Source organism: Camelus ferus, chromosome 20 (genome assembly GCF_009834535.1).
Source record: "Camelus ferus isolate YT-003-E chromosome 20, BCGSAC_Cfer_1.0, whole genome shotgun sequence".
In the NCBI taxonomy this organism is placed as follows: domain Eukaryota; kingdom Metazoa; phylum Chordata; class Mammalia; order Artiodactyla; family Camelidae; genus Camelus; species Camelus ferus.
In genome coordinates, this window is record NC_045715.1 from 18646269 (window position 1) to 18670751 (window position 24483).

The window sequence follows — 24483 nt, forward strand, 5'->3', positions numbered from 1 at the left end:
CCAATGGAAACGCGACTCCGTAGGATGTGCGGCTCGATTGGGCGAAACTGACCTGTGACGTCACGCGAGAATAACCACCAATCACCAGACACCCTAACTCCACCTCATTTGCATAAGCCGTTGTGATTAAAAAGGTGCCTTTCGCTTCCCGCTCATTCAATTTCCGGTCTTTGCCGTTGCTGTTCAGCATGCCTGAGCCAGCCAAGTCCGCCCCAGCCCCGAAGAAGGGCTCCAAGAAGGCGGTGACCAAGGCGCAGAAGAAGGACGGCAAGAAGCGCAAGCGCAGCCGCAAGGAGAGCTACTCGGTGTACGTGTACAAGGTGCTGAAGCAGGTCCACCCGGACACCGGCATCTCGTCCAAGGCCATGGGCATCATGAACTCGTTCGTCAACGACATCTTTGAGCGCATCGCGGGCGAGGCGTCGCGCCTGGCGCACTACAACAAGCGCTCGACCATCACGTCCCGGGAGATCCAGACGGCCGTGCGCCTGCTGCTGCCTGGGGAGCTGGCCAAGCACGCCGTGTCCGAGGGCACCAAGGCCGTCACCAAGTACACCAGCTCTAAGTGAGTCATCGACTGTATTAGTGATCTATTAGGCTCGTTCACACCCAAAGGCTCTTTTCAGAGCCACCCACAGTTTTCCACGAAAGAGCATGTCCACTACATGTTTAGTTTGAAATGGCTTTTATGCTTTCTTGATATGTGCAAGTATAACTAGATCGTTACTTAATAGCTGCCTTGCTTTTTGTGTATTTTTCCATTTTTGTTGTAGTTGCGTTGTGTTAAGAGTTTTGTGTATTTAATGGAGAGTTAATGCATAGAACACCGCCCTTTAGTCAGATGAAGTATTTAAAAATACTTCCTTGCACTGCAAGTAACTAGAGCATCGCTGTAATTCATGGGGCTTTACATTTTGTTTTCTGTTGAGGTACAAGCTACTCTGCTATTTACTGCTGATAGGTTTGAGTAAGGGATTAGAGCAGGATTCAAGAGATTGCTTCCCAGACAGCAACAGGCCCATAACCTCACATGTCTCTAAAGCTTCATACTTGTAGTTGAAAGTTAAGGTAGCTTTAAGAGTGCTGAGACTTGGTGCTTCACAGAGAAATAGCCATCAAAAGGTTGAAAATGGTTGCCTCTGGGGAGTGAATTTTTTAGTAAAACTGTCATCTCTCCTTGACTTAAATCGCTGCCTTAATGCTTCTGTTAATGAAACAAACTTGGATCCGATCACTTCCTACTTAGTAAAGCCAGTTCACTGGTACTGGGTTCTGGTGACGGAAATTAAAGCATTTATTTGCAGGGCTCAAGTAAAGGGTGTGGGTGGCTCATGCTCAAAAGAGCCTTTTATATTTATTTAACAAACAATAAATGGAGGGAGAGAGGCTTTTTACCCAGAAAGGCCCTGCGTGGTTCCTGCTCAGTTTCAGTTTCCTCCTACATTTTCACTTTCCCAGTTTGCTGCCCTTGGATGCCTAAAACTCCTTTCCTTTGTCCTGTCATTTCTCTGCAAATTTTTTGTACCTCTTTGAAGACGCTAAATAAGCTGGAATTCTAAGCCTCCATTTTGAGTTACTTTTCATTTAGGTTTCTCTCTTATGATGTGCACGTGTAAAGACACTCTGGTTTTCTCCTGTTAATACGTGTTTCTGTAAGAGTACCAGTTGAAAACATGTGACTAGAGGTAAAGTTTCTCCTCCCATACAACTGGTGTTTTCCAAGAATGTTGGGAAGAGTAGTTAACCAAATGTATGGAAAAGCAAATCGGGGCAAGAAAAAAAATAAGATATTGGTAACAACATTGCCACTAAACTTTTCATCTTTTCTGAAAATGATTTTAGATTTAGTATATACAAAACAAAATTGCATTCTTTTAAAGATGTCAATTTTTATGCCCCAATTAATAAGTGCAGTGCAATTACCAAAATTCAAAGGGTTTTTTTTCTTTAACTTGAAACATGTTACAATGTTTAAAACATTCTAATGGAAATGCAATAGAAAGGACAATTGTTCCCAGTACAGTACAGACATTACATTAACTATGGTACTTAATCTTTGAGAGATAAATCAATAAATCTTGCTGAGTGACCAGTGATCAACCAAAGAAAAAAACTGAATTACCTACCCTAAAATTAATTCTGAATGTAACAAGCAAATTTTAAAAACAATATATAGAACAGAATAGGATTTTAGTAAGAGTTCCAAGTATAGTGTTAAAGCTGCCACCTTATAAGTGAATTAAAGAATTATTTTAAAAACCTGGCTGATTAAGGAATTGCTAGTGAATTGTTTAAAACTGCACGGGGGTATTTCATAGGACAGAATAATAAGCAAACATTAAAAATAACATTTAAAAACTTAAGGGAAACTGATTTAAATATGATCAGTGTAAAGTGGTTATTAAAACGCCATATACAGCGTTTTCTTTGGGGAAAAAAATGTGCTTTTATCTGGTCACCAAAGTACTAATTCCCTAGCAGTAATGACATCTATATGGTGGGATAACTGGTTGTTACTTTATTGTATGCTCTTTTCGTTATTTTCCTCATTGTTTTGTCTTCGTATTCAAAAGCAACTGTTAAAGCCTTAAAAAATGGTAACAAAATAGTTACTACAACGTGAAATACAGTGCAGAACCGAGGTTTTTTGTTTTTTGTTTTTTTAGATTTCCGCCTCTCCCTCCCTGGGGCGGGACTTCCCGCCTACTTTCTTCACGTTCTCAATTCGGTCCGCGAACTGATGTATTAAGGCCAGAGTCAGGGCCGGATACATACAAAGGAGAAGCAACTGAATTGTTTCGCGATGTCTGGTCGTGGTAAGGGTGGAAAAGGTCTTGGTAAAGGAGGTGCAAAGCGCCACCGAAAAGTCCTGCGGGATAATATCCAAGGAATCACTAAGCCCGCGATCCGGCGTCTGGCCCGGCGAGGTGGTGTGAAGCGCATCTCTGGCCTCATCTACGAGGAGACCCGCGGGGTGCTGAAGGTGTTCCTGGAGAACGTGATTCGGGACGCCGTCACCTACACCGAGCACGCCAAGCGCAAGACCGTTACGGCCATGGACGTGGTCTACGCGCTCAAGCGCCAGGGCCGCACTCTCTACGGTTTCGGCGGCTGAGTTAGCAGTTTTGCTTCCGATTTACGAACAAGCCCTTTTCAGGGCTTCCTATTTTCTCATTTGAGGAGCTGTGATGCTAGTTTCGTAACTATTTCTAAGTATTTTGATAACCACTGCGGACATTTTCTTTTTTTAATATAGCCGTTTGTTCTCCGAGGCTGGCTTGTGCGTCTTCCAGGGCGCATGCGTACCCAATCCGCCTAGTTACAGCAGGGGACTCTGCTCCGTCAATCCTTCACCTAAAAACATATTCGAACGTAATTTGTAAGGGATCATTAGTTGCCGATTTTGCTAAAGAAGGTGGATAGTGGGAAAGATTATCTGCTTCATGACTTACGTTTGTTGCATAAAGAGATCTTGCTATAAATATCTACGTGATTTAAGTGGTTAGAACAAAGACATCCGGGACTTAGGACAATTGTTTGGCTTTACTTTCCAGCTGTACTGGGAAAACTTACACTAGAAGGAAGCCATACCCTGAAACCTTAGCAAATATAAAAAAGTATTGTAATTAAATGCCCTGAGAATTTGCAGGTATTCCTTAACATAGATTAGGCAGTTTCATCGCTTGTTCAGGACTCTCCCTTAGAAAACGCACTACAGTCAGCCAGGAAAGATCTCAATCGGTGGCTTCGGGAACGTTAGTTAAATAATTCATCTATTTATATTACAGAGTGACTGCTGTGCTTCAGACACTGCACTTGGCACTGGTGATATATGAAGGGGGGAAAAAAGACTCCTGCTCTTTTTACTGAGGAAAGACAAAATAAACTAATAAAAATCATTTTACTACATCCAATGGCCAATTATTAGTCTTCACTTTCTTTGGGCTGTTGGAAACACTGACATAATTGACCCTACAATTTCTCTTTGATACTTTTTTTGATGCTTCTGGAAAAACAGTAACCATCTGTTGATGACAACAAAGAATTTGGTTATTGTATCAATCAACATCTTTGTAGAGAAGGATAGAATCCTCTATTTAGGTATAATACCAATAGGATACTGACAAAACTCCAAGGGCCCCCTGATACATGCCATCAAGTATTTGCTATTATAGCCACCAAATAAGAAGGGCATTTATACCTAGGAACAAAATCTGTTGAGTTTTGTGTCTTTAATATGCAGTATTGTTTACCCAACTTTAAAAGTGTAAGTTAAACATTTATATCAATAACATCTGGTTCACTTAAGGATGTAGTTTCCTTTTTTGATCTGCCCTCTATTTTCAAATATTGCACAATATATAACAATTCTCATAATTGTATATGCTTAATTATAAATATACATGAGAGAACAAACCTTATGTATGGCTGAGAGGCTACAACTGGCAAAAGTAATTTAAATATAAATATATTAACACCTTAATAGTTTCATTATTCAAAATGGGATCTGGATTTAGAAAAGGTAGTATCAAAAGAATCAGGCTATGAATGTAATAGATTTCTAAAGACAAATACTATTAAGTATAATATAGCATTTAAATTATGCACAGAATACCTAGGAATTTGTTTTTAACTGAGAGACTTTTGTCTAAATTATTCAAGAAATCAGTAGAAAACCACAGAGATAATTGATTTACAGTATACAAAATATAAATATTTTATTTCCCCAACTCAAAATGTTGGGGAAATATAATTAAAAGTACAATCTCCCAGTTCAGAAAACTCCACACAAAGGTAGTAGAAACAGAAAAGTTACTTTTGAATAAGTATTAAGCTAGAATATGAGTGCATCACAGGTAATCTGCTAAAGGGTTTGCAAAGCAAAGAGAGAAATCTCTTTTATACAGCTAAGTGTATACAAACCATTCAAATATCATGTATGTAGGCTTGGAAATTTGGAATCAAGGGATAACAAGTTAGGCCCATCTCTCCCGAGGAAACCGAGATAGTGTTATCTTCTTTGTTTTTCAAAGATATGAGGCTAGGGTCCTCAAGGAAACATTCCTGAGTTGGGAGACTGGCTAGGTGCACATTTAGCATTTGACCTTACAAAGATTAACTATTGGTAAGGCAAGGAGTTCTTTTAAGCTTTCAACTTCAGCTATAAAGTATAAAACAATCTGGTCATTGTTTTCTCATTTTTTGTACATGTGGGCAATTGCTTTTTAGTCTGTGTCTGCATGTCTTTCACCTTTGAGTTTCTTTCTATAGCTTCTAAAATCTCTGGGAGGATACTTAGACCCTTGGATTTAGGTCTGGATTACCTAGTTTCTTTAATTCCTTTCCCATTAGGTACCAAGGATCTCTTTAAATTAGTTCTCCTGGGTTTGAGAGCTGCCTTGGATTTTCTAATCGTGGAGCACATTTTTATAATGTGACTTTGTTTTCCGTATAATTTAGTTGAAATACATTTTAAGCACATCCCATCCTTACCAACTGTTATGAGAAGTTAATAAGTACTTTATCAGCCTTCCACACTGTTGAAGTATGAAAGCCTACGTAACAGCATAGATGTTTCTTGAGCAGAGGACACAGTGGAGCTAGAATAGCTGTCACTAAATTGTAAACAAATTTTAAGGCCTTATTGGATACGTTACAAATTAGTGAGGTGCCAAGTGGACTTCTCTCCTTCCTTCCAAAACCTAAGCTTGCACTCCATCTACAAGAGAAATGCCATTCTACTAAAAAGCCCTATGTATTTGGTCTATTTCCTAGCTTATAACCCCATAAACTTTATTACAATGTAAACATTACTCTAGTAGGATTACTAGATAACACAGACTCCAGGTTTTAAGGGAAGTATATCCAAGTCTATTGCCTGAAAAGTACCAGAATTACAAGTCTCATAGGCAAGGATAAGTTTTTGTAATAAAGTCAGAAACCAGGAAGATAAAAATTGCAAGCCAGAAATAAAAACTAAGAAGCAAAAACACCAGTCACAGCTCCTCAAGTGAAAGAGTAGGGGGCCCTGAAAAGGGCCTTTTGTGGAAAAAAAAAAAAAAATCGCAGATACTCAGCCGCCGAAGCCGTAGAGAGTGCGGCCCTGGCGCTTGAGCGCGTAGACCACGTCCATGGCTGTGACCGTCTTGCGCTTGGCGTGCTCGGTGTAGGTGACGGCGTCCCGAATCACGTTCTCCAGGAACACCTTCAGCACGCCGCGGGTCTCCTCGTAGATGAGGCCGGAGATGCGCTTCACACCACCTCGCCGGGCCAGGCGCCGAATGGCAGGCTTGGTGATACCCTGGATGTTGTCCCGAAGCACCTTCCGATGGCGCTTAGCGCCTCCTTTACCAAGGCCCTTTCCCCCTTTTCCACGTCCAGACATAGCGAAAGAACAAGAGCTAGCTTACAGCTTGTCTGTAACCTGCCCTGATGCGGGCTTTTATACATCCGTTGGCGGACCGAGTTGAAAACGTGAAGAAAGTCGGCGGGAAGTGTTGTTGGGGGGAGGGGAATCTGACTGAAGGGGGGGAAAAAAAAAGAGGCCTTCTCGGTTCGTTTGTACTGAGTTTTGTACCATAGTAACTATTTTGTTATCTACTATGTTTTAACGCTTTAACAATTGCTTTTGAATGCGAACGCAAAATATTAATGTTGTGGAAAATACAGAACAGGGCGAGCAATAAAATAACAACTAGTTCTCCTACCACACAGAAATCACCACTGCTAGCTAATTTGCTGTTTTGGTGAACAGATAAAAGCACATATCCTTTTAAAGAAATTGTATGCATTTTGGGACCTCTTTGCCCTGATTACATTTTAATCAATTTCCTTTATTAAACAGAAAAATATTTTAATGTCTGCCTGTTATTCTTATGAATTTTCTTAATACAGTTTTAACCAACTCCCTAGCAGCCATTTTTTGGTTTTATAAATAGATTATTTTTCTATTTAATGTAAATGTAGTTCTTCACTATCCTTGGTTGTATGATACTATACTGACATTTCTAATGAAGAGCAGAATATGCCACCCCCAAATATCCCTGTATAGCAAAAGGACTATTTTGAGGTGATTATTTTTGAGAAAAAGCAAACAAGGAGAATCTTTAAAAATGGTAGCATTTACCCCTTTTTATGGGACGTTTACACTTATATGAGAAATCTCCAGTTGTAAGCATATCTCCCTCTATGTGCCAGGAAGAGAAAGATAACTTACAAGAAATTTATCAATGGAGAAGATGCAGGAGTTAAATCTGCCGTACTTTGTTTACTGTGATTTTCCAGGTCAAGTCCTACAACAGACGACCTCCCCACCACAACATCTATTGTCTTTAGCTGAAGATGGTGCTTAAAGTGGTGGTTCAGTCCATTTCTGGGAGTTTTACTCAGTTCTCAGGGTATCCCAGATACACATAAGAGGTACACAGTATTAAACTTCTGTTTTTCTTTTGTTAATTTTTTTTTAATTATGGAGGGGTCTCAGCCACAGAAAAAATGAAATTAATATTTTCATATAAACAATTAAAATAGTAAGAATAGATAAAATTCTGGAAGAGGAGTTTACAAAACCACAAAAAACAATCTTAGGGGAAAGGCATTTTTTGGAAGCCTCAGTAATATGTGCTGCTGGGGGCTCCCAAATTCTTTGTCCGTAGTGTTTGCCCCTTGTCCAGAATTCCTGCCTTCTTCCAAATTCACTCAAGCTGTTTCACTATTCCACCACTGATGTTCATTAACATCAGTAATATTTATTTAAATGTGAGACTATTGATAGACTGGAAGAGGAAGTTGGAGGTACACCAAATTAATAAGATCATTCAGATCAACCCTTTCCCAGATAAATTAATAGCATGAAGTGAAAAGTCAGTGTAAATCTTTCCAACTGGTCTTTGCGACTTGGACCCTTTCTGATCGTCAGGCTTTCTTCTCCAGTTTAACTATTTTGAAGTTATTCATTTAACAATCCCTACATTTTCCCCACACGATCTCACCCTTGTTTAAATTTCAACTTCTTTTTTGCTTTTATTTCTATCACTTACTTTATAAGAATTTTTATTACAAAATGAACACAATTTAGTGATGATATTTCATGGGCTTGTCATTGAACTAGGGTCTAGGGAGGTGCAAATAAGAATAAAACTCAGTCTGCACTCTAAGGGCCCTTGTAAACTAAAGCTAAGATACTGAAGGGATTCAGAATGAGCTCCCCAAAATGTGCCACTTTTGCATGTGGACTATTTTGAGCTAAAGACAAGTGACATTCTAAGGTCTCAAGAGAAACTTATGCCCCTCCCTTAACTACCCAGAAGAATTTAAAATGGGAATCTTTCCCAGAATGAGAATTATTATCAGAGAAAAATTTTATCTGATTGACCCACCTGTATGGCAGGGCAAACTAATTGCCCAACATCTACTTTTCTTCCTATTGTCCTGTGAATTATCCTCTTGTCCTTGGAAGTCCTAGGGCCCTATCACATTTCTTATCTCAGGATGGCATATAAACCTCATTTTACCTTTCTGTCTCTGAACTTCTCATGTATGTGGGATTCCTGTATGTAGGAAATTAAATTTGAGTTTCTCCTGTTTATGTCATGTTGATTTGATTATTAGACCAGGCAAAAGGACCTTAGAAGGGTAGAAGAAAATCCTTTCTCCCTAACAAAACACAGCAAATCTTATATGGGAAGATACTGTTAGGTGCTTTCATAATAATCTAAGGTAAGTAGAGGAAAATTAATGGGAAGGCCAATTCCAGAAATAAAATTTAAACAATACTTTCATAAATCTTCTGCCACTAAAATTGAATTTTGCCTCATATGAAAACTAATTTACAGTATGAATTTTGGAGTTCTGAAGAGATCTTCAGGATCTAATTGAACTTATAAATATCTAAATTACTGTGGCAAGGTTTTTGGAAGGTTTTGTTATCTCCATTTATAAATTCAAGGTTTTTTTTCTGAATATGTAGATAGTAAAGAAGAATAGTAAGTGCTTTACACAATGAAATTGTATCAATAGCCAATTAATTTAAAAACTTCAATTAACATGTGGAATTATAAACAATGACAAACCACACTTAAATATTTTATTTTAAACAAAAATTTATATTCATTTATCAACGATTTCATTATAGATTCGTTGACTTCATCAAAACCACTAATAATTATAAAGGTATGATTTTAACAGTGTGATGATTCTTGTGGGGAATAGAAATAATACAAAGAAGCAAGTGTTAGTAATCGCATCATCAACATCATTAACAATAACAACAGCATATTTTATTTTAAAAAATTGGAAGAACTCATAGGCCTTCCTTGGAGCTGTATCATTTACTCTGCTTCAGAGTTCTAGTTCTGAGATATAGTTGGTTACAATTTACAAATTCAAATAATGCAGATGACTTTTTAAGACTAATAAAATGAATAATTAGCTTCATTGAAGTCAGGATTTGGGTCTTCCAACATCAAATAATCACAAGTTAAAAAGAAAAGGGGGGGGAGGTGACATTTGCCTCATGTTTATGATTGCTGTGGTCACTTTTTCCAAATTGAAGTATAGTCAGTTACAATGTGTCAATATCTGGTGTACAGCACAATGTCCCAGTAATTTTTTTCATTAAAGGTTATTACGAGATATTGAATATAGTTCCCTGTGCTATACAGAAGAAATTTTCTGGGTTTTTTAAAAATCTATTTTTATATATAGTGGCTAACATTTACAAATCTCAAACTCCCAAATTTATCCCTTCCCACCCCATTTCCCCCCGTAAACAAGACTGTTTACTATGACTGAGTCTTTCTGTTATGTTAGATCAGTTCATTAGTGTCCTCTTTTTCCTTTTTATAAGATTCCACATACAAGTGTTATCATACGGTATTTTTCTATTTCTATTGTGGTCACTTATATTCCAAGGAACATTATTTATACATGTGATTGCAGTTGAGATTTAAATATAGGAAAAACAAGTATTTCAGGAGACTCAAAAAACTTATTCCAATGGACTAGGAATGCCATACAAATTCATTTTCATTATAACGCATTCATAAGGAAAACTAGACATTAGCTGATGTGGCTAGGAATTGAAGGCCCTCTCTAGCTAGGGTGACTTGATTTGAGAGAATGTTCAGTGATGGTGGTGGGGAAGTAGGGAGCTAACATCATTGAGAATGGAACCTGATATTGTACAGGTGTGATTAAGTGTCCTCTTTTCTTGTTAAGGAATAAACCTCTCCTACCATGTATGTAAACAGTCCATTATGAAATGCATTCTCTGCCTGAAGCTACTTGAGACTGGGAATTAACCCTTTTTCATGACTCTTCAAATCACATTTAGGAAGTTGAGTGGTGCTCGATAAGAATCAATTGAATTAGAGAAGGTAGGCTATAAAGTGACAGTGTGCTAACTTTTTGCTTTAGATGACATTCGATCCCAATGGAGCAATCACAGGGATAGTTTTCGCCCTCGTGTGTTTAACCATAACTATGGGAACATCTAAGGAATCTCGGCAGAATGACCTAGACATAGAATATCCAAAACGGTATTATTTAACATTTTAGCATTCCACAACAATGTGGTTTCGAAAGCACAGCTCCTTTTTTGATACAGTGGGTGGCTCTGAAAAGAGCCTTTTGGTTTTGGACAGGTCTTAGTTGTAAAGGATACCAGATTTCTTACTTGCCCTTAGCCTTGTGGTGGCTCTCGGTCTTCTTGGGCAGCAGCACGGCCTGGATGTTGGGCAGGACGCCACCCTGAGCGATGGTGACTTTACCCAGCAGCTTGTTGAGTTCCTCGTCGTTGCGGATCGCCAGCTGCAGGTGGCGCGGGATGATGCGCGTCTTCTTGTTGTCGCGAGCCGCGTTGCCCGCCAGCTCCAGGATCTCAGCTGTCAGGTACTCCAGCACCGCCGCCAAATAAACCGGCGCGCCAGCACCAACACGCTCAGCGTAGTTGCCTTTGCGGAGCAGACGGTGTACACGGCCCACCGGGAACTGGAGCCCGGCCCGCGAAGAGCGGGTCTTGGCCTTAGCGCGAGCCTTCCCTCCTTGCTTGCCTCGTCCAGACATTACGGAATTATAACCCACCAACCTGAATACAACCTGAGTTGATAAAGTGGGAACTACCCTACTTATAGTCTTTTCTGGGCGCGAAAATGAAAGCGTATCATTGGCTGAAACTACAGTTTTACTTAACCCAATGAAATCGTGGTTTTGAAATATACTTATTTTGATTGGACAAAACTTTTATATGACGTGTCCGGGATTTACCACCAATCAGACAACACGGCTCTACTCACTGCCTCCTTCGTTTAAGTAGCCGTGAAGGAAGAAGACACGTACAACCTCACACCCATCCTTCCTGTTATTTTTGAATTGTTCAGCAGTTAATTTCCGACCATGCCTGAACCCTCCAAGTCCGCCCCGGCCCCGAAGAAGGGCTCCAAGAAGGCGGTGGCCAAGGCGCAGAAGAAGGACGGCAAGAAGCGCAAGCGCAGCCGCAAGGAGAGCTACTCGGTGTACGTGTACAAGGTGCTGAAGCAGGTCCACCCGGACACCGGCATCTCGTCCAAGGCCATGGGCATCATGAACTCATTCGTCAACGACATCTTTGAGCGCATCGCGGGCGAGGCGTCGCGCCTGGCGCATTACAACAAGCGCTCGACCATCACGTCCCGGGAGATCCAGACGGCCGTGCGCCTGCTACTGCCTGGGGAGCTGGCCAAGCACGCTGTGTCCGAGGGCACCAAGGCCGTCACCAAGTACACCAGCTCCAAGTGAGTCAGACCGCAGCGGAGCGATCGGTAAGGCTTAGCCTACACCCCAAAGGCTCTTTTCAGAGCCACTCAGTATTCTAAAGAGAACTGACACTCACTTTCTACAGCGATTGGTTCTTATTTGTTGCAAAGAAACAAGTTCCGCGTTTCCTTATTTTGATCTTGTTAAAAATTACTTCCACTACAGTGTAGGTGGTGCTGCAGCATGCGCGAGACATTTTTAATGTCTTTATGTCCAGAAGGATAAGATTCATTATCAGATAAGCGTAGTAAAGAAGACAAAATATCCTTTGTCCAAAAGCAAAGTTGGCTCCCGTTTAAAAATTTCAATTTGGCAAAAAGTTCCTTTACAACGACCTGAACGCTCCTTCCTTAACTTTAACGTGTAGATGCCTGACTCATGTAATGTTTGGCATACAATAAGAAAGCCACAACTCGTTTTGTTTCCTTTCGGGAGCTGTGCTGACTTTAATCCCCTTTCCCTGAGTTTGGATTTCCCAAATATTAAGTTAGAAAAGGCAGAAGTAAGAAATGGAAGCCAGAATCCAATTCAAATCATTGCACGCATCGACCAGTTGCCACGTTGTATCGGTAGCCAATCCAGAAGCCGCGCGCGTAGTTTGAAATTAACCAACGGTTTCCCTTTGTGGGTCTATCCTAATTGGGAGAATTTGGGGCAGTGCGGCTTTGGGGGAAGATCTCTGCCAGTTTCTCCACTCCCTAATTTCTGAGTGAAATTCCTCTGTACTGGAGGGATTAGGTCCTACTCCCTGCCTTTCGTGTCAGAATCTGCTCCATGTTTTCCTTCTATATTTGTGTCACTTGGACTTAACTATTTCTCTATTAATTGGAATGAGTTTTAAAAGAAAATTATTAAGTAGAGAAGAAAGGCTGTTCCCCTATTCTCAATTCAGGAAGTCAAAATCCATCTCTTCATTTTAAACCTTTACAAATGGCATTTAAAACTCTTGTTCTTTGCAGGCCAATAAGTGTGGAAACGCTTCCCCCAAAAGTATACTATTCTACCAATTGACCACTTGCTGCAAAATTTCCTGCTTGTTCCAATTCCATGTGAAAATATACAGGTGACCTAATAAGTTTAATTTGCAATATGCTAAGACAGAAATGAGTGACTAGCCATGAAAAGTCTCAAGGCTCAAGTCTTGAAAAGGGGGAAGGGAAAAACTACTTTGAATATTTGTTTAAGGCCTCACATTCAAGGTTGAATGGGTATGATACATATCTTTTTTGAAACTGTATTAGTTTATTTTTTTCTAGGTGATATATAATGTCAAATACCTGAATTTTTAATTTAGACATGATATTAAAAAGTATGATTTTAATGTGTTATAATAAAATAGAGACAAAATATTTCCCAGAAGATTTCCTCATGCACTTATAAGGAAGGAAAATATCCATGAATAAGTTAAGGGTTTTTTGGGTATGTTTTAATTCTATAAAAATGGTATTATATCCTGTCTACTTTAATTCTGAAAATAATACAGAATATAATATTGAGAGTATAGGCATGGCCCATTCATGAAAATGTTCAGATTTTGCATAATACAAAACATTCAATAATAAATTCTAATGTCTTTGCACTTGTTCAAGGGGAAAAAAACATAAATTTAAACCAAAAACTAGAATATATATATGTGGTGAGAACTTGAAGCTGCACTTAAAATGTAACCCAGATATATCAGTGTCATTTACTAGTTTGTTCTTGTGAAAGACTATTTTGAAAATATGGAACTGTATAAAAATATTCCACTCCAATTGGAAGGTGACACTGTATAAATGTAACACTGGACTTTTAAAAATAATTCTTAATTTGATTGTAGTTTCATCTTAATTCACTTTTCCCCCCAATATTTGTAACTAACATCTTTAAAATAAACTAGTGGAAAATTAAGGTATTCTGTATGTGTTAATGTATTTGGTCAAATATAAATAACCATATTTGACAAAAAGTCTTAAGAAATTGAAATTCAGTGGTGCCTGTAGTTAAAATAACTGTGCTATGAGTGTGTGCATGTATGGGCATATATATATTATAAGCATATAAAATATGCTTTATTTATACACAATACACTAAAATATATTTTAATTTTTCCCAACACTCTTACTGCAGGAAGATGACAAAAAATACAAAGGCATTGATTGTCTATTTTCTGATTATTTTATGCTCATGGTACAGAACAGCAGTGAGATGGAGAATATAAATAAATCTAATCCTTTGAGATTCTAGCTTCATATTCCATTAGTCAGAAAACACTTTATACATGCATACATACATATACAGATACAGCTATTATACTCTTATTTCTATTATGCTTTTTATTATATTTAATGGAATTAATAGAATAATTGGAAACTGGACAGTCAATGCTTCTGTAGTTTTTGTCATTCTCTTGAAATGAGCATTGGAAAAATTAAAATTTCATCTTCTTTTAAAATAACTGGTATAGATGGTAATGATTATGAGAATCACTTGGAATTATACCTTGCAAAAAGGCAACGTAGTAAGAGCATCCTCATGTTTATTAGCTGTGGACTGTAGTAATTCTTCCAAAAACTCAAAATGAAATATTAAAATTACTAATGTGTTGTGGATATTTTTAAATTGTATGCCTGGATAAGAGTCCATTGTAGTATGCTTTATAAACATTTTAATAATACTATTTTTAAAACATTGTTTAGATAGACACCCCAAAATCTGGTAAATCACCCCCCAAATCTGGTAAATTAACCTTGGTGAGGTGGTTTTACATGGCATAACAGTGAAGCTATCAGCTCAAGAAGAAAAGTGAGTTTGATTTAAAAATATTTTTTATTCTGGGATAAGATAAAAGACTTCCCCCCCAAAAAAAAAAAAGTAACATGGGCTTAGCCTTGAAAAACTGTTTTTAGCTTGTCATTAATGTGTTCTCAAAGTCCCCTGAATAAGCCAGGTGCTTCAGTGCTCTCCCAGAATAATCTAACATAAACCCTGGTGTGGAGGTTTCCACCTCTATTCAAGAAACTAAAGTCCTTGAAGAGGACCTGATTGCAGGTTTTGAGACAAGGGATATCCTGATGTGTCTAGGACATCATGCTGACTGAAAGCAAGGATGATCTCCGATGTTGGTGTAACAATGGCAAGACTTAGGGTAAGAGAGGCAAGAAAGCTTGAAAGAATCCCCACTGTGTAAGTAGTGCTAATTGGCGAATCAAAACTAAGCAAACAGAACAGCTGTAGTTATCCACTGGAATAATCCACAGCATCTAAAAAGCCACGACTCTGAGAATCAATTGGAACAAACACTATGATGAGCTGAATAAGAATTTCACGTGGTGAAATTTGATATCTCAGTCTACTCATCTTTTCCCAAGTCTTTGTGCCCTACATCCTGAAATGAGCATCTTGTTTTCCAGAAAGTGCCTATCCTTGCAAATCTCAAGGGTCTGTTTTGCTTACATTCAGGAAAGGGCCACCTCCTGTAATGCTATAGAATCCAGTCTCAAAATAAGAGCTCCCTGAGAAAGTCATTGATGCTTTGTGAACTAAAATTTCATTTCAGTACAACAATTTTCATTTTAATGACTGCCATGGTTGGGAATCAATCCAAACTCTCATTCCCTGGGCGTTCTCAAACTATCCTACGTAGCAGTTTCTGCCACAGCCATCCTCAACATTACCACCAACATTATGGTTACTAAATAAATAAATGAAATGTTAGCTTTCTTTTTGTCCCAAAGATAGTCATTCTCCAAATGTGGTCTGAGGACCCCTAAGGGGTCCCAGAGATCCTTTTGGTGGATCTGTGAGTACAAAATTGTTTTTATAATTATCCTGAAACTTATTTTCCTTTTCCATCCTCAATGTCCACTTGACAGTTAGATTGCAACACATTGAATGCAAAAACAAATATGAGAATCTGGCTGACTTCTATTAAGTCAGACTTTAAAGATATTTGCAAACTTAAAACAAGTTTCTTCTGTATAGCACAGGGAACTATATTCAATATCTTGTAGTAACCTATAATGAAAATGAATATATGTATGTCTATGTATGACTGAAACATTATGCCGTACACCAGAAAATGACACATTGTAAACTGACTATACTTAAATTAAAAAAAAAGATATTTGCAAGCTGTAAAACAATGCCACTCTGCTAATTTTTTTATTTTGAAAAGTATAGCCATCTTCATAAAATATGTACATTAGAATGAGTTTATTGTAATTTTAAAATGATTAACCACAATGAATGTTTTTTCCAGTTTTAATTTCTAATGAGGCAAAAATCCATAGTAATAACCTACATAGTAATAACCTCTCTGCTCACTTTCCCCTTCCCAGAGGGTCAGCAATCCAGGTCTGCCCAAGTGAAAGGCTAAAAGGCATGACTATGTATGAGACTTGGATTTGCAGTAGCTACTATGTAATTTTTTAAAAATATTTTACGTATTATTGTATTATTTAATAATTATATTTGGTGGGGGAGTAATTAGATTTATTTTTAGAGAAAGTACTGGGTATTGAACCCAGGACCTTCTGCATACTAAGCATGCACTGTACCACTTGAGCTATACCCTCCCTATAATCATTTTTAAAATAGAAGTTTAAACATTAACCCATCTTCTTAGTTCTTTTGTCTTCATTCCTTATTATCAAAGAAGCAAAACTAGGCCTAGTCCCAGGAAGGGAAGCATACACCTCTGATTTCTACGGGCTGTTCTACTTAAAGGAAGGCAGCTATTATGGGAAGAATTTTTATTCCTCCCACAACCTTCAGAAAGTAACCATATTTAGGGATAGAGTCTTTAAACATGTAATTAAATTAAAATGAGGTCATTGGAGAGTGGGTAGGCCTTAGTCCGATATGACTAGTGTCCCTTAAAGAAAAGGAAATTTGGACACAAACAAGTACAGAAGGAGCACATGTGTGTGGGAACGATGGCCATCTGTAAGCTAAAGAGAGAGGCCTAGAACCCGTCCTTCCCTCACAGCCCTTCCTCAGAAGGAAACAACTCTGCTGGGGAGCCTTGATCTCGAACTTCCAGCCTCCAAAACTGAGAATAGTTTTCTGTTGTTTAAGCCACTTAGACTGAGAAACCTTGTTATGGCAACTGTAGTAAACTAATAAAGCAGCCAATACATTAATATAACGTTATAGTCCCAATCTTCTGGCACTTTACCTGTGGACAGAGATACCACTAGCACATACCTCATGGGATTGGAAAAATAAATTAGATAATGCACAATATCCAAAGATAGTACACACTTAAAAAATGGCAGCCAATAACTAACGTGATATTTTTCTTTAGATGCCAAGAGCCATACAGTTTACTCCTTGAGGGCAGATCCTTAAGCGTAGAGCCATGACAGACACCCTGACATTTGGTAATCCCCAGAATACTAGAGCAAATGAAATCAAGAACTTCCAGGCATACAAGGAGATAAGCAAGAGAAATATATGAAGGAGAATAAAATGCTGAAAATAGAAAAATTGGATGAAGCACCAAACCAGGTCATTCTGATATTTAGAATTAATTAAGAGCCTACCCTAAAGCGGCTTAAACAGGTGGAAGGAGCACAGGCCCTGGAAAGTCTTTGGACACTGTGCCCCATACTTGCTAGCTGGGTACCTGGGCTACTACTTCAAAGAGCCTGTGTACAATCAGGCCATGCCTGATGGCTGTCCTCTTGCTCTCTGCACATCCGCTGCTGGACCAGTCCCTCCTTCACCTCACCCTACTCACGGGTCTGACCCTTCCTCTTTTTCCTTTTTTTTATATTTCAAATATATTTTATTAATATTTTAGGTTATTTGCACTTCCATGTGAAGTTTAGTATTTGCTTATCAATTTTACAGAAGAAAAAATGCTGGAATTTTTATAGGGATTGCATCAAAACAGATGAATTTGGGGAGAAGACCAATTCAGTATTTTAAAACAGCATAATGCAATATCTCACCATTTATTTTAAACTTCTCCTATTTCTTTCAACAACATTTTCAGGTTTTAGTATATAAATTTGGGCTTTGCTCTTAAATTCGTTCTCTAGTCTTTTATTCTGACCCTTCCGCTTAATCAGAACTGATCAGCACCTGCCTAAGTGCTTGTCCTCTGCTCCAATGGGTACTTGTTCTGATTCTTAGACCTTCAAATGGCTTCACCATGCTGGGCTATTAAAGAAAAATATGGCCCCCTTAATGGTTGTTAACCAAAGGGATGGTGAGAAACGGCCACCTCTCTGGTTTCCTGGTAACTGATGAGTCCACCTGACATCAATTCCCCCTCTGACTGGTACACCCCGGGGAAAATTGCTGCCATGTCCTGCCCGCTGTTGGTACAGAGTGAGGTGTTGCCCCAGGACCTTGCTTCAGACGTGTAAGATCTCCTGTCCAATAAACCACTGAAGTCTCTGTCGCTGTCTCCCGGCTCTTTCTTCCATCTCCAGGCTGGGCAATTATAGGGTTTGCAGGCCTGCGGGGTGCAGCCCAACACTGCGATTCTCCTGATTATCTGTAAATTGGAGATGAATAATAAAGTTCTAGTTTTCCAAGAAGGACTTTATGTGATGATATACATTGCTTCCAAGTATGTTCTTGGCACCTGAATGAGGTACAAAAAGGAAAGTTATTATAAAAAAGGCATTACATCAAATTTTTTCTTTCAACAAAATAAGTAATAATTAAATAGTTTGAGAACAAAAAATAAGTATAATTTAATAAATGTTCCACCACAAAGTGAGCTTCCCTGGGTCACATACTTCTATATTTCCTGAGTTAGACATATTATGGCAGCTCAATTAAATAGTACATTAATGAAACCAGCATTTTCCCAGATAGGTACGAAGTACTACTGGGGGCACAGAAAATGATTATAAGCAGTATATGGACTTTGGTGTTTAAAATGTTGAAACAGAGAATGAAAATATCATTCTCTTTTCTACTCTAAATTTTTCTGATTAAGTAACTGGGAAAGCGTTAATTTGGTGCTGGTGAGACAAGAGGGAAGAGGGTAGAGCACAGCCACTCAAGGAATGACAGCAATTTAACACCAAAATGGTGGAAGATTTCAACTCCTAGTAAGACTTAAGGATTAAGAAGTTTGACTTCTAGTAGACCTTGAGCTACATTATATGCTCACTGTAACAGCGTGATGAATAACATGCCCGCAGGCGCCATGACAGTCCCAAGGACAACTGCAAAAGGCCAAAGAATGGGCACTGGCCCAATTCATGGGAATCCCAGCCCCTTCCCCAGGGCAGTTGAAATGATCTCACCTGTAGGCATGTGAAGCTACTGAGCCCATAAAAACTGACAACACCACGCCTAGCAGCCTTTTCGCTCCCTCCCCTTCAGAGATGGTCCACATTCTGTCTATGAAGTGTTTACCTACTTTTACTTTAACCTGAACACCCAATTCCCACACCTCTCTCTTTGCCTTTATCTTGCCTTACACTGTATGCGGTATGTGTCTCTCTAAATAAATCTACATTTACTCAACAGTGGCTCGCACTTGAATTCTTTCCTGTGCAAAGCCAAGGACCCACACCTGGCGGGACATGTCCCAGGGGCTCAACTGAGACCTGGGACACAGCCCTCCTCATGCCCCACATCCATTTTCCTGCATCACTGGCAGATCTTTAAGTTCTCTCTAACACTTGTTAACCTTTGTCTCCCACACCACAACCTCGATTTTTCAACTTCATAACAAAGAACATGTCTGAGGCTCAAAGTAGTAGGCAGCAAATGGCATATAACTGGACTTAAATAATATGTATATTTTAATAATATTTTTTAGTTATATTCTGTTTATGGTCAGAGGTAGAAACTTTCCAGTAAGGTAGTGATGTACAGTTGTCTTTTTAAATACATTGGTTTCATTTTCTACAGAGTATATTTAAAGAAAAAGATTAAGTAAATAATGGTATAGGCAGTACCCTGATACAGCAAAAAGAAAAAAATCATAAAAGTGGAATTTAAATAACTGAAGTTTGAGCAATACTAAATCAAATAATATAAGCAATGTCATAAAACAATAAGTGGCAAAATGACACTATTATATTTTATACTGCTACATAAATTATATATCTATATATGTTATATAAATCATAAATAATACATTATTATAATATTAACAACAATAATTATAGCATATATAGTTGTATATATAAATATATAATATAATTAATGTTATTTATCATATTATAATTACATCAAACTATGTTTAATATTAACTGCTATAGGAATTTAGAGGTAGTAAATATTACTCAGGAATGTGATAATCTGGGATAGATTCTTGGAAGAGGTATAACAAGGTTCAACCTTGAAAGAAAGGATTGCTGAGACTTTAGTTGGTGTATATCAGCTAAATATGTTGTGTAACACATTATTCCAAAATTGAGCAGCTTGAGACAGCAAACACATTACCTCACGGAGTTTCTTAGGGTCAGGAGTTCAAGATCTCTCATGAGGCTGCCATCAAGGATTTTGGTCATCTGAAGGTTTGACTGGGACTGGAGCTTCTAAGGTCCAAGAAAAGTCTTGCTTATTTACGATGCTGTTGGCTGGAGGCCTCAGTATCTCACCATGTGGGCATCTCTATAAGGTTATTCATGACAAGGGCTGGCTTCCTTCCTCAGCAGCAAGTGATCCAAGAGAAGTGGAAGTCTCTTATCTAATCTCGGAAGTGACATACCATCTCTTCTGTCATATCCTGTTGACCATAATCCTGGAGCAATGAGGGGAGGGCACAGATATTAGAAGGTGTGGGTCACTGGATGCCATCTGAGAGGCCATTTCCCACAGTTGGCACAGAATAGTGTGCCTCTCAATTCTCAGAGCCATCAGTGTTATCTGGGGAATTTCAAATACCCCAGATGCCCAGGCTCCACCTCTGATAAATTTAATCAGAATCTCTGGGGGCAAATCTCAGCAGTTACATATTGTTTCAAAATATGTAACTGCTGGATGCAAAAGGAGTGAGAAACTGGAACTACAGAACTGATCGAGTGAGAGCGGCCATTTGCTTATTTCCTAGTTATATGGCTAATATACCATGAGAAACAATATGAAAGATTTTGCTGTCTTGGTTTGAGACAAGGGTGGAAATAAAGCCAGAAAAAGTGAAAGAAGTGCCAGAAAGGTTAAGATTCAGGAGTGGACCTGTGTATTAAAAAGTGAGTATGGCTTTTAATGTTTGAAAGATAGCCTTATTTGTCAATGGCCCATGTTCATGTGGTCCCTGGGGAACCCCAACTGGAAGCCGATTCAAAATTAGTGATTCTTCCACAGAGATCTGCTCAGTTCAGGAGGCTGTGGAGAAGGGGACTATACTGGAACAAAAAGTAGCTGTTGGGAATAAATGGCCTGGGGTTCCTATATCTGTAGGGAAGAGTCTGGCACTTTTCTGGGGGCCCTGATGCCGTGACTCCTTCTCTCTGACCTCTCTGGGAGGTTTCAGCAAAGAAGCAAAATGACACTTCCATGCAGAGCACCTTGCCTGTTCTTCTTTGAGGTCCAGGATGAGGGGTCGAAATGAGTCACAGCTGATCACCCAAAACCATTCTGCAACTACTAAGAATTTGAAATACATGACAAGGAAATGCAAAGACATTATACTGTCATACCAGGTTTAACACATTCTGGAAAGCTCCTTCCCCACCGCTCTTTCCCACCTCCAGCTATTTTGTTGCCTCAGTTCCAGCCACACTGGCCACCTCCTGTCCCTTAAAGAACACCAGGTATTTCCCCCTCAACCCACATGTACACTCAAGGCCTCTTGTTCCTGCTTCCTTCTGCCTAGAATTATCTTTCCTACTCCCTCATCTCCTCATCTTTGTTAAAATTTCACCTTGTTGATGAGCATTCTGTGATTATGCTATTTAAAATGGAAGAAAAAAAAAACATTTCCTATCTTTCTTTTCTGCTTCGTGTACCAGACATTTAATATCTTCTGACACTCTTTTGTTATTGCAGTTTTTATCAGCCTGTCTTTTCCCATATTAGAAAATAAACTCTGTGAGTGCATGACTTTTTTTCTCTTTAGTTCACTGCTGTATTTCTGGCACCTAGAAGAGTTTATGGGATGCAATATGTGCTCAACAAACGTTTATTGAAAGAAAAAATGAACTAATAAACACTGTATGGGTTGGATTTTGAGGTTGAGTTTGAGACATGAAGATGTCCTAAGCCTTTCAAATGCCAAATAGATGTACAAGATTCCTTTTTAATATATACAAAATATATGTGCCTATTAATCTACAATTCATAAGCATTCACAAAGCATTCTCGCTGATCCTCACAATATTCATGTGACTATAAAATTGATGTTATCCCTAGTTTACTGACAGGGAAACGGAGTTTCAGAGAAGCTGAAATCTTGGCCTATTAAAGTAAGTAGTAAAAGTTTTAGGAACTGGTCTCCTAATTTCAAATGTCAGTCCTGTAGGCCAACCATAACAGCAGGGACAGGTAATATTGGTTAAAAATGAATTCTAAAACAAAAATGCTAAATACTAAAAGAAGACTCTAGAAATAAATCACACTTCTTAAGTCTAATGGAAATAAAGGCATAAAAATACAGGAAAGACAGGGAGGGCCCCGCTTGCACATAGGCAGGATGTATGTGTGTGGGAAAGGTTGAAATAGGAAGGGGAAAAAATCTGGAAAAAATTCAAGAAAGGAGAACAAAGCAAGCTGGAAAAATAAAAGAAGGTTTCAGAGATTAGATTTGGACACTAGCTCTGCAGGACGGACAGGATTTAGATGGTAGATGAACAGGGGCGTTACAGAATGGAGAACAGCCATATGGTGTATTTCAAGAAATAACAATCTAGTGTTAGTTTATGTCTTCACTGCATCAATAACAATACTAATTTCATATTTAATGTTGATTCATGTAGTAAAAAAAATGAATTAAACTCCATAAATATTCTGCAAGTGTTTCCAGCCAACTTTTTGAGGCTACTGGAAACACAATCACTAGCTTTGTCAGCAGTCATGGCTTTAACTCTCTCCTTTGCTCCTGAGCTCTTTTGTTCAGCCTCAGTTTTATACTTTCTATTCCCGCAAACCTAAGTCCTCCTGTCCTTTAACGGAAAAAGGTTGAATAATACCTAGAAAAACAGCAAAGATGTTAGGTTTTTAAGATCTTAGTATCTGATGGTCGGTAGAATGCATGGGACTTTTATTTCCACACTGATTTTTGAAAATGTCTAATTAGCTCTAAAATACCGGCCTAAACACTGGGAGACTGCATTTCCCCCTGGCAGAAAAATGCCATCCTGATACTCCTCTTCACATCTCAAAGATTGCCTTTTCATGTAGGATTTCTCCCTTCAAACAGGAGAAAAAAAAAAAAAAAAAAGGTGAGGCGGAAATAGAATGAGATGCAATGTGGAGCTGACTCAGGAAAGAAAATGACCTACAGTCAATTCTTTTTCCCAAGTAAAAAATTTGACCATGTGAAAATAGTGAATAGGAATGCCACCCAACTCCAAAGGTGGTAAAACATTAACACTTAAGAATATGCTGCAGGATCCAATTGCATCTTAGTGGAACTTCACGACGAAAGATGTGGACTGTGCAGACACGTACAGTACCTTGGTCTACCCAGGAAAAATGTAGAGTAAGTGGTAGAAAAATTCAAACATCTGGATTTTCAAATGAGGATACAATCCCACCCCTAACTGGTGAAAAGACGTGATTTAATTCCATTCTAATCCTTTTCCTCTTTCTCCATCTTTATGCGAACACTGAGGTTATTTTGTGCAAATGTGTGAGTTGGAAGTAGCAAGAAAGCACATATCCAGGATTGATGTTACATAAGAAAAATCTAAAGGGAATACAACCTGGTAATTTTCCTTTAACCTGTTTTCTGTGATGTTTTTGGATCATGTTGCGGCAGGAGGGTGAGGGACTGCAGTCAGCAGCTGGTGAATATGGTAACTTGTAAACGTTCAGCTAAAGAACACTTGAAATTGTGTAGCAACTAGTTGGGTCATAGTTAAAATGAGTCTGGTTGTTAAATGAAGTAACTACAATAAAATTCGTTTTGGGTCATGTCTCTAGCATGTCTCTATAATCTTACTTGAAACATCAGAAACCCAAAATCTAATTTTTGCACCAATTTAGAAGCATTTATTAAAGGCTTATTAAAGGCCTTTATCTTCCTCTAAAGTTGGTAAGTGCCAGTTCTCTTTGGAAAGCGTGGGTGGCTCTGAAAAGAGCCTTTGGGTCGTGGGTAGTTGGCGGACTTGCTTACTTGGAGCTGGTATACTTGGTGACGGCCTTGGTGCCCTCGGACACGGCGTGCTTGGCCAGCTCCCCGGGCAGCAGCAGGCGCACGGCCGTCTGGATCTCCCGGGACGTGATGGTCGAGCGCTTGTTGTAGTGCGCCAGGCGCGACGCCTCGCCCGCGATGCGCTCGAAGATGTCGTTGACGAACGAGTTCATGATGCCCATGGCCTTGGACGAGATGCCGGTGTCCGGGTGGACCTGCTTCAGCACCTTGTACACGTACACCGAGTAGCTCTCCTTGCGGCTGCGCTTGCGCTTCTTGCCGTCCTTCTTCTGCGCCTTGGCCACCGCCTTCTTGGAGCCCTTCTTCGGGGCTGGAGCGGACTTGGCTGGCTCGGGCATGGTGAACAGAAGTCACAACACTCCAGAAACAAGTGAGCACGGGACGGGTCGAGTCCTTTTTATTTACAGCTCCGTATG

At 39.1% G+C, this 24483-nt stretch overlaps 5 protein-coding genes across 5 annotated transcripts; 2 read left to right on the forward strand and 3 right to left on the reverse strand.

Moving 5' to 3' along the window:
* Positions 1-178: 178 nt before the first annotated feature.
* Positions 179-2932, forward strand: LOC102521143 (histone H2B type 1-C/E/F/G/I). The gene is made up of 2 exons (XM_006194162.3): positions 179-565; positions 2667-2932. The coding sequence occupies exons 1-2, from the start codon at positions 189-191 to the stop codon at positions 2818-2820; spliced, it is 531 nt and encodes a 176-aa protein (XP_006194224.2). The 5' UTR covers positions 179-188; the 3' UTR covers positions 2821-2932.
* Positions 2933-6022: 3090 nt separating this feature from the next.
* On the reverse strand, positions 6023-6444 carry LOC116658356 (histone H4). The gene has a single exon (XM_032463427.1). The coding sequence runs from the start codon at positions 6383-6385 to the stop codon at positions 6074-6076; it is 312 nt and encodes a 103-aa protein (XP_032319318.1). The 5' UTR covers positions 6386-6444; the 3' UTR covers positions 6023-6073.
* A 3243-nt stretch (positions 6445-9687) lies between these two features.
* On the reverse strand, positions 9688-11099 carry LOC102522370 (histone H2A type 1). Its single transcript, XM_032463410.1, has one exon. The coding sequence runs from the start codon at positions 11062-11064 to the stop codon at positions 10672-10674; it is 393 nt and encodes a 130-aa protein (XP_032319301.1). The 5' UTR covers positions 11065-11099; the 3' UTR covers positions 9688-10671.
* A 236-nt stretch (positions 11100-11335) lies between these two features.
* LOC102522118 (histone H2B type 1-N) lies at positions 11336-11790 on the forward strand. The gene has a single exon (XM_032463423.1). It carries the CDS (start codon positions 11395-11397, stop codon positions 11773-11775), a length of 381 nt encoding a protein of 126 aa, XP_032319314.1. The 5' UTR covers positions 11336-11394; the 3' UTR covers positions 11776-11790.
* Positions 11791-20457: 8667 nt separating this feature from the next.
* On the reverse strand, positions 20458-24442 carry LOC102521879 (histone H2B type 1-C/E/F/G/I). The gene is made up of 2 exons (XM_006194165.2): positions 24029-24442; positions 20458-20494 (listed from the first exon to the last, which is right to left on the reverse strand). The coding sequence occupies exons 1-2, from the start codon at positions 24403-24405 to the stop codon at positions 20473-20475; spliced, it is 399 nt and encodes a 132-aa protein (XP_006194227.2). The 5' UTR covers positions 24406-24442; the 3' UTR covers positions 20458-20472.
* Between the last annotated feature and the right edge of the window lie 41 nt (positions 24443-24483).